Raw genomic sequence first — 9,768 nt, forward strand, 5'->3', positions numbered from 1 at the left:
TACTATTTTATATTTTGGAATATAGGTGTTATAGGCCAAAATGTGTCCCCCATGGTAGGCACTCCAGCACCCGGAGCAAGTCCTTTTGGACAACAGGTGAGTAATTTTTGCATTACTAATAAGGCTGTAAGGGTTTGAATTAGCATTTTAACAACATCTTAGTTAAGACATGTAGGGGTGCATGTATCCTTTCCCAGGGAGAACATAAACCAAATGCATGCTGATGTATGTACCAGTCTGTATCTTACACTCAGAGTTTATGTCTATTTCTTCATTTAATTGTTATTAGATTAATAAGGTTCTGCCCAATGGGATAACTTCTGCAGTGCAAGCAAGACAGTTTGTTCTGTTTTCCTTCTACTAAACTCAACTAAGTCATTTTCAGCACACTGTTACACTGCTGATAATTTAGGTTTTGCATGTTTTAGTGGTGCACAGAGGATGCTATCAAACTTTCCCAGCCCTTGTTGAGTGTTTACTTCCGTATTTCAGAAATGGACAAAGCAGATGTTCATTGGCAGCTCAGAATTTGTGAGCTGGGGTAACCATGATGATCAAATGTTCCTTCTCAGTGATTAATACAGATGAAATGCTCAGCACATTTCCAATTTTATTGACTAAAATTTTGCATCATTATAGAGAAATGTGATTTTGGCTAAGGGGTGTTAAGAAAAGCAGAAGCTAAGTAAGAAAGTAGTAAAGTGTGTATGTCATGACATTGAGTTATTCCAGAGCACAGGATATCTGTGCTAGGAGTTCTGAGTACTGCTTCTTAATCCCAGTGGTGGGAATTATGTGGGACTGGGATTTTTTCCTATGTGCCTGCAAGTTTTGCCTGACAGTGATTAATTCCGTGGGAGAATCGCAGTCATCCAAGGATCAGGGTCCATTTGGATTAGATGTTTTAGAAGTAAACCCTGCCTTTCACATACCGTATGGTTTATGATCCAATTAGAGAAAATAGAAAACAAAAAGGAGGCAAAAAGAGTAATTAAGGGTAATAGGTGAAAGGAGAAATTGTGATAGTAAGTTTACATTAATAGAAATATGAGCAATGTTGTCTGTTAAATATTAATGTGGTTTGCTTGCACTTCCTCTGTGCATCTTGGAGACCCCAACAGACTGTCCTACCTGCAGTGGGTGTCTCCCAGGGAAATTTTCTCATGCCTTCACTTCTAAACTGGTGTGAAGCTCCACTGCAGGAGGACGGCCTGATGCCCAGATGTGAAGCAGCTTCTCTGCAGTTCCCTGAAATGTGATCTCTCCATTGCTTTGTCCTTGCAGATAGGAATCCTTGGCCCACCAGGACAGCAGGCACCCCCTCCATATCCTGGCCAGAGCCCAGCAAGTCAGCCAGTTATGCAGCAGCCCACAACTCCCATGTTTGTCTCCCCTCCACCAAAGACACAGAGGCTTCTTCATTCTGAAGCATATCTGAAATATATCGAGGGGCTCAGTGCTGAATCAAATAGTATTAGCAAGTGGGACCAGACCCTTGCAGGTAAGGCTTTGGATACAGAGTGGGATGTTTCCAGAGAGAACGCACTTCTTTGTAACCTTTAATAATTTTTGCTTTTAGTGAAAATGCTAAATAAATCTGCTGCTTACTTAAGAAAATGTACACATGCAAGTAATTGTTAAATCAACAGATTTGGGACTATCTATGTTAGCAGTGAACTAATTCCATCGAAGTTGCATGGGATGTTACACTGCAAGAACTGTATTCGCCTTTCTCTAGAAAAATTGCCGTGAATATCAAAACTTTTATCAAACTTTTAATCAAAATAATTAAACTTTTTCTTGATCTTCCAGCACGGAGACGAGATGTCCACTTATCAAAGGAGCAAGAGAGCCGACTCCCTTCACACTGGCTGAAAAGCAAAGGGGCTCACACCACGATGGCTGATGCACTGTGGCGCCTGCGAGACTTGATGCTACGAGACACCCTCAACATCCGTCAGGCATACAACATAGAGAATGTTTAGTCACATAATTGCTTCTTTCTTTGATACTGGCATATGAGGAGTTTTGTGGAACAATAGCTGTTTTAGTTACTGGGTGGGGAGAGATAACCAACAATAATTTGTATTGCATTTTACTGTACATTGCAAGACCATTTTTATATAAGGACACTTTTAATAAGCATATTTCACTTTTTGTTATATTAAGTTGACTTTATCAAATACACGGATTTTTGCATATGTTTCCTTTGTTTGAAAGGCAATTTCATAATTGGTTAAGTGTAGTCAAGGATTCATCTTTCTTATACTTTATTGCTGAGAACCTGATGCCATTGTTTTTATATAAAATAAGAAAAAAGAAAACAAAGTATTTACAGATTGGTACAATGGAATGTGAAATTAGTCATAGTTTACACCTTAGAAGAATGTGTGTACACGTGCTTGTTTGTGTTAGCCACTTCCAGCAGAAATTTCACCTGGATGTGAACAGAGAGGATGTAAAAGGTAAGATGTGCATTGATGTTAGGGAAAAATGACATTTCAAGTCATTATTGAGGCAGCTGAGTGGGCCACAGCGATGGTGGAAGTGTGAGTGTGGGCAGGACAAGGTTGTCTTGACCACTAATGTTGTCCAATCCTGTCCAGTTATTTAATTGTGCAGCCAAGGCCATTGTGATCCTAAATCAGTAACAGAATACACGTGCTGGATGCCCACAGAAGATGAAATGTTTCATCTGCCTTGACGTGCTTTGGGTGTTCTGTGATGTCCTTAACCCTGAGCAGAGGGAAGGGGAAGCAGCTTCCTCCCTATCAATTCTGCCTGCCTGTGGGAAGGGTGTGCAGAACCTCAAACCACCTCAGGTCTTGAAGGTAAGTTAGAGGAGAAGGAAAGCTGAAGGTTTTTAGTTAGTGAAGTAATGTGATATTTTTCAGTTCACACAATCACTGGGCATTGTATGACATTTTTGTACACTTTCTTTAAGTGTATTGATTCGTCTTAATGAAAGTTTTGCAATGCAAAATTTGGGAAATTTGACACTTAAATTTGAAGTAAAATAGTAAAATACTACTGTATGGTATGTGTAAGTTCAGCATACCCAGAGTACTTGTGTTGCAGTCTTCAGAGGATTTTTTTTTTCTTTTTTTGTTTTTTCTTTTGTTGTTTTTTTTTAAGTTGTTTTTTTAGCTAAGTCAAGTAGGTATAGACTCTTCTTGCCAAATGTCAAGACTGTGACTGTCTTCTGCTAAAGACTTACCTGTTCTCATAACTAACCAACCTTTTGGACAGCAGAGATATTTGTTTAAAGGTAAATCCTTTCGTGTACTTAATTTAAGAAAAAGAATTGATACTTTTCAATTGCATTAAGTAACTGGGAAAAAACAATGTTAATTTGAAAAAAAATATTGGTAGGAACATGGTCACTGCAATTCAGTCCAGAAGAACTGATTTGCTGATAGACTTTTACTGCTGGAGATGTTCATCATATACAAGTAGTTTTTCAAATCTAACAGTACAGAACATTTTTATTCAAGTACATTTGGCAGAAGGTTAAATAATTCTCTTCAAATTCTGGATATCTTGGATTCATGTTTTGCTGATGTAATTAGTACTGGTGAGAGAAGTGATACGTGCAAGTATGAATTGTTATTTAATTTTACCAGCTAATTCCTTTCCCTCTCCTTTTGCAATCCTTCAGTCATTGCACAAAAAAATCATGTAATTACGAATAGGCACTTAAGGACAGTTTAGGTGCAATGGATGTGAAGAAAATGGAGCTAAGCAAAATATAGGGAAATTACAACTTTGAACTCTAGAAGAAGCACACCTGTGGTACAGAAATTCTTTACTGGCCTTGGTAAATGACCAAAATTATTTAATAAGGGACAAAGTGAATAGTCTTAGACCACGCCCATATATACAGTATCATCTTAAAATACATTTAAATTACCATAGGCTTTGCAATTTTTAGCCACAAAGATGAGATGTTGAAGTGAATCAGGCAGCAAAGTTTTTGAGTATTTGGAACTATCACTGATTGTACTAATACACCACCAGATTCTCCTACTTCTCATCATTTACAAAAAGTACACCAAAGAAACCTGGGATGGATTTTAGTTAAGTTATTTTATTTATTTTCTTTTGAGGACTGGATGGGACTCCCTTTGGAGCCTGTATAACTCAGAAGTTTAATTTATCTGAAGGTCAGTGATGAGCAGACTTGCAGCACTGGCTCTCTCCTGCCCGAGCAGCTGAAGCCCAACTTTCACTGCTCTTCCCTGGCCCAGGAGCAAGAAATTGGAAGCACAGATAAAACCTGGGTCCTCCCACAAGGCAGTGCAGAGCACTACCACCAAGCCACTGGGCTGGCCCTACCCAATTATTTTAAGCTTTATTTATTTCATAATCATGTCTCCATATATTGGGGGCATTTCAGTTGATTGCAGTAAAATTTAGGATATACTGGCTACAGTCTAGAATTCAAAACCAGCAAAAGAAACAGTTTCTGACCCTGGTTTAAAAACTAAAAAAAACCTTAAAAAAAAGATGTCTGTCTGTCTCCCTCTTTGTGGGTATTTGAACCCCCCATCTGTTTTCCACTGCCTTTCATTGTAGTGGCATAAACAAAAGTTTCATATTAAAATAAAAGTATATATGGGAAATGGTTTGCTTCTGTGAGAGTGAAAAATATATTAATCTAGGACCAATATTTTCATAAACCAGTTGGAGATGACTAATAATTATTTGTTCTCTTCCTCAGTCCTTCCACAAGAAAATTTACTGTTTGTGTAAAGATTCAAAATGTTGATGTTGGTGACTTTTTTTTCAGCGTATGTTTTCAGACCTGGTTAATCCATGCTTGGCTTTTTATTAGGTCTTGTATTCCTGAAGGTTAAGCTGCTAACCAGGTTTATAACATGTATGTACCATCACTTTGTTTACCTGAGTCTTTTTAATTTGAATAAAAATAGTTTGCAAAGTGTTTTGGATTAACCAGGTTTGAGTGTCCCATCAAGACTTTTGCTAGGATTTTATTTCAAGTCGTTCTGGCTGTTGCTGATACAGATTTTATGAAGTCCTTGGTATGTGTGTGCACGTGTGTGAGTAAATAATCCTTTTTTCTGTTGTTCTGTATGTTGAAAGATGTGCCTGGTAGGTGATAAGAGGAGTGATACTGAAAAATATGGTTGGAAGTTGAGCCATAAGGAGCATGAACAGTAAACTTGAAAAATATGTGATGCATTAGGAACATGCTGAGTGGAGATGATGAGATTCAGTCATTTCCAGGTGCCCCCACATTAATTGCTTTGAAAATAAACAGCAAGCCTTAATTTTTCATACTGGAAGCTAACCTGGTTCAGGACTGTCTTTTATGTAGCTGTGTAATAAAGGAAATTGGAACAGTAATACGGAAAAAGCCTTTTTTACACAACGAAATTGGAAGCAAGGATAGAAATTTTCTTTAATACCACCAACAGCAAGAAAAATTAAGAAGTATCAACCTCTCAGGTTGCAGGGTGCCTCTGATACTCAATTTACAAAGACAACCAGAACAGTTAGCTATATTTAATTAACAAGCATTCGTTGCCTGGGGGATAAACACTGCCTGGCCAGCTTTACAGAACTGGCTCTTATCTAAAATTTGATAGTGCAGTTGCAGAGAAGAGGCTGATTCTAATTATCCATCACATCTCGTTTGCTCAGTCTGATACTGAAGATCATCCAGAGATGTTTGTAGCTGCCTCTTGCTTGACTGGAAATGCACTAAATTGGAGCAGTGTTTCAAAATGGCTGGGTACTTTGGACATCAAGGAAGAAATGGGATCTGATGCATTGATATTTGTGAAAAATATCTGATTAAAAAATTTCTGATTAACAAAATAAACATCATACTCCTCCTGCTTATTGCATGTTCTAGCAAGTCTAATTTGACTGTCACACAAGGACACAGAACAGCTGCTGCAGTGCAGTAGGATCTGGTGATCCTGCATAGATTCCCAGGCCGTGTGTTTTTATAAGGCTGATCCTTCCTGCACTGAGAGGGATCAGGAATCCCGAGCAGAAGTCTGGCCACACAGATCATCATCTGTGAAGGAGGCAGCAGGAGAGATACGAAAAGGAATGGAGGACAATCCACTGAATTACACAGCAGCACCAGTTAACAGTGGGGCTCAGCCAAGGTTTACACTAAGCATGACAAAAATCTTGGATAAAAATGGGGAAAAATGGACAATCCCTCACGAAGTCTGTACAGCTGTCTCTACAGGGAGTGTCTGATTCTGTTTCCACTGAGTGATTTTTAGGAGTATAAATTAATCCTCATTCTTTCTGCCAAGCACCAGCTTAAAGAAATTCCTCAGGACCAGTCATCCCACCAGTGCCTGTTGCAGGTTTTTGCATCTTCTTGGGAGCAACTGGGGCTGGCTAGAACCAGAGTGCAGGCACAGTTTTGCACCTGTGAAGTTCAAAGTGAAAGCTCACCTCTGCTGAAGTTTTGCTGCAAGAAAGAATTCTCCAAAACATAACATGACTGTTTTTTCCTTTTTCTACTCTTGTGCTACTTCCCTGGCTTGACTCAGGAATTGTAGCAGGCAACATTTTTGGGTGTTCAACAGCAGGAAAACAATCAATGAACAGTATCTCCTGAAAACAAAAATAGCACTAGTCCTCCAGATCCAGTCCTTGGAAGACACATCATGAAGTGCAGCAGTTACCCTCTGCTTGCAGGTCACAGCCTTGCACCATAACATCATCAAAACAGCCACAGTCCCTTTCCTTGATGAACACTTGCTTCTATGGAAAAAGGCTCTTGGGAGTTAGCACGGGAACACATGTAAGTATATGAACATCCTCAGGTTTGGTGTTAGGGTAATATTAAGAACTGGCTTCTTTGTGAAACCCTCAGCATACCCACCTATGATCAGAAATGAAACAATTGCATTAATATACAATCCTTACCCATAGTACTGCACCAGGCACCCTCATGCATTGCCACTGGCATCTTCCCACCCACTGGAGAGCCAACGTCACCAAGCCAGGGAGTAAATCTGTGCAGGATCTGTTTTCCTTCTGTGGGGGAGACACAAGTCCCGCAAGCAGAATTCAGGTTTGCTAGGACTGCCCTTGCACATGTGTCTGGACTTGGGCACGTTACCAGGTAAATGCAGCAAAAAAACTGCAAAACTCCCCAAAACCCTGGGCTCAGTTCAGTGCAGGGCAACTGCAGCCCTTGTGGGCAGCGGAGTCTCAGTGCAGGGCTGACTTTCCAAACTGCGTGGGCTGAGTAAACACTGAGCAGTCAGTCTGTCCTCTTTTTATCTAACTGAAATTGTGCCACATTGGAAAAGAAAACAAATTAGATGCCGGAACAGTTTCTATCTGTAAAAAGGATACAAACTAAAAATTGCTATTCCCTTTGTGCTACTATGTAACATTGCTTTCCCACTGGTTTAGTAATGAAAACCCCATCTCCTTAAGCAAAGCAGTAGCCAGATTCTCTTTATTCAATTTAGTTTATTTAAAATATTAAACATTAAATAATTGGCAGAAGCCTAAACATTGTGAACTCTAGTATTTTGTATTTAAACAAAATACAATTGTGAAAAGTGGGCAGAGGAAGAGTAAAACTGCCAAAACCATCAGAGTGTGTTACACAAAGTTGTGGATTACAGTTCCTCTTGCAGAGACAAAATCTTCCCCAGGGAACATTTAGGGCAGTAATTCTTTGGTACTAATGAAGCTTTCTGGACCTTCCCCTTGCAACAGTGGAGCTAAAAGTCATTTTTTTCCATCCTTGCCTCATACTGTCGTTCAGATCGTTTCCTACGGTAAACATCATCTGCCAGAAAAAAAAATTTATTAATGTGTTTTCAGTGTGCAAGATGGTATTAAATGTACAAAACCAGTATTTTCTTTTTAAACTTTTCAATCAAATTTTCTCTTGCAGTGACTGACAAGCAACTGAAAAGTCAAGCCAGTGCAAATCCTTATTACCACTCCCATCCAGACTCGTTCTTCAGTATTTTAGTAGGTTTCAGTATTTTCACTTTTAGTGTTTGTTTCTTGGTTATTTGGTTTTTTTAAAAAAAATAATCACAAGAATATACCCATGTTCAGTCTTCCTAGTTGTTCTCCCTCCCCTCACCCAGATCACCCCTAAATAGCCAGTATATCACAATTAAATAAAACCTCTCACTTTGAAAAGGAAAGAGGCTACAGTCATGTACACTGTCATTTTGCTGGGATTATGGAGCAGTAATAAGGCTAAACTGCACAATTATTGCAGTATGCTAACATTTAGGCATAAAAATTTTGTATTTTCTTTGTAGGAAAATAAGGCTTGAGCTGAGATATAGCAGCTGCTATAGGGATATTGTTCTTTAGATTCTAACCTGGCTTTATTACTGTACAAGTAATCCTCAGAAATACTGAGCTGAAAAGCCACAACAAGCCCAACCTTTCTGAAGGGAGTGCAAGAAGCAATTTTGTTTTCAGTGACTGTGTTAGCTCTGGAAATTGTATCAAGTTGTTTTATTCTGGGGGAGACACAAGTAGATTTCCCATGAAAATGAAAACTTTGGTAGGGTTGAGCTGGTCCTTTTTCTGAAGTACACAAACATTTCTATCAAGGTTTCTTAAAGGGGAGGATGCCACACTAGCACTAAATGCTTCAACTTCTAGAAACTGTGTATCATTAGTTAAACCACCATTACTAATTTAAATCCTCAATTAAAGAAAGTAACGGTTCAGGACCGTGTCCAGTGAGGGGCTTTTTTCAATGTAAAAAAAAAAAAAAAAAAATTCGTTTACTAAACCCATGTTTTTTTACGGTTTTTTTTGCGGCCCAAGGTCTTCTGCTAGGGAGGCCGAACCTGGAGTGCCACATCCCGCGGCTCATGGCTGATTGTCTGTAACATCCTCCAGGTGAGGACCCCGCCACCAGCCCCTGGTTAAGGGAGCCGCCAACACCCTGCTCGGCACCAGCGGGCGCTGCGGTTCCGGAGCAGCGCGGGAGGCTCCGGGGGGCAGAGATGGGCCTATCCCTCACTTACAGAAGGTCTCCTTGCCAATGCGGACGTTAATCATGAACCACTCCATGGCTCCCCCGAGGAGGAAGAAGAAGGGCAGGAACCTGTAGACGCCGAAGCGCTGCTTCCCCGGCACCCTCTGCAGGAGCTGCTTCACCCTCCGGCTCACCAGCATGGCCGGGCCGGCACCGGCACCCTCAGCGCCTCACCTACAGAGCAGGAAACGGGGGGGAGGCGCCTGAGAGAAGGAGCGGGACGTAAAACGACACCGCAACGGCTGCGGGTAGAGCGCTGCCGGGGCCGCGGTTCCGACGGTGTCGGGACGAGGAGCGGTTCCCTCCTTCCCCTCCCCCGGCCCCGCCGCTCCGGACCCTCAGCCCCGCCCCTCCCCTCGGGGGCCAAGCAGCCAATCAGCGCCGCGCTCCGCACGCGACCCCGCGCCGCGCGCCCCTCACCTCCAGCGCGAGCCCCCGAGCCGCAGCAGCCTCCGGACGGAAGAACGTGACGGTTCCCACGTGACCCCGCCCGGAGCGGTGCTGCTGGGGGCGGGGTTTCTGTGAGGGGGAGCCTCGCTCCCCTCACCTCCCCTCACCCTCCCGCCCCCCGCCTGAGGGGCCGGAGCGCGGCCCGCGGAGCCTCCCCCCCCCCCGCCCCGCTCCTTCCTCCCCACAGACCCCCTCCCCGCCCCCCACCGGCCCCCCGCCCTGCCCCGCTCCCCACCGACCCCTTCCCCGCTCCTCCGGCGGCCGCCCAGAGCCGCACCCCCGAGCTCCTCCCGGCG

General features: G+C 42.2%; 2 protein-coding genes across 13 annotated transcripts in view; one reads left to right on the forward strand and one right to left on the reverse strand.

Annotated features, from left to right (window-relative positions):
• PBRM1 (polybromo 1) overlaps positions 1–4,953 on the forward strand; it is a 62,568-nt gene extending 57,615 nt beyond the window's left edge. For 10 of the 11 annotated variants that reach the window (XM_071755686.1, XM_071755684.1, XM_071755678.1 and 7 more), the window contains 3 exons: positions 26–96; positions 1,285–1,501; positions 1,813–4,953. In XM_071755686.1, coding sequence (XP_071611787.1) covers positions 26–96; positions 1,285–1,501; positions 1,813–1,985 — 461 coding nt within the window. In that variant the 3' untranslated portion in view covers positions 1,986–4,953. The remainder of the gene's footprint in view (positions 1–25; positions 97–1,284; positions 1,502–1,812) is intronic. The other variant, XM_071755688.1, reaches the window with a different exon arrangement.
• Positions 4,954–7,518: 2,565 nt separating this feature from the next.
• UQCC5 (ubiquinol-cytochrome c reductase complex assembly factor 5) lies at positions 7,519–9,747 on the reverse strand. Of its 2 annotated transcripts, none has more exons than XM_071755703.1 (3): positions 9,712–9,747; positions 9,012–9,196; positions 7,519–7,798 (listed from the first exon to the last, which is right to left on the reverse strand). In XM_071755703.1, exons 2-3 carry the CDS (start codon positions 9,160–9,162, stop codon positions 7,731–7,733), a joined length of 219 nt encoding a protein of 72 aa, XP_071611804.1. In that variant the 5' UTR covers positions 9,163–9,196; positions 9,712–9,747; the 3' UTR covers positions 7,519–7,730. The 2 variants fall into 2 exon arrangements, with proteins under 2 accessions (XP_071611804.1, XP_071611803.1); XM_071755702.1 differs by lacking the exon at positions 9,712–9,747 and adding an exon at positions 9,443–9,536.
• Positions 9,748–9,768: the final 21 nt, after the last annotated feature.

The sequence above is a fragment of the Heliangelus exortis genome, chromosome 12 (assembly GCF_036169615.1).
Source record: "Heliangelus exortis chromosome 12, bHelExo1.hap1, whole genome shotgun sequence".
Taxonomy (NCBI): domain Eukaryota; kingdom Metazoa; phylum Chordata; class Aves; order Apodiformes; family Trochilidae; genus Heliangelus; species Heliangelus exortis.

Coding starts and splice junctions, on each gene's coding strand:
- UQCC5 (XM_071755703.1), bottom strand. CDS start 9,162: ATGCTGGTGAGCCGGAGGGTGAAGCAGCTCCTGCAGAGGGTGCCGGGG. Junction 7,799..9,011: donor CATTGGCAAGGAGACCTTCT/GTAAGTGAGGGA, acceptor TTTTTCTGGCAG/ATGATGTTTACCGTAGGAAA.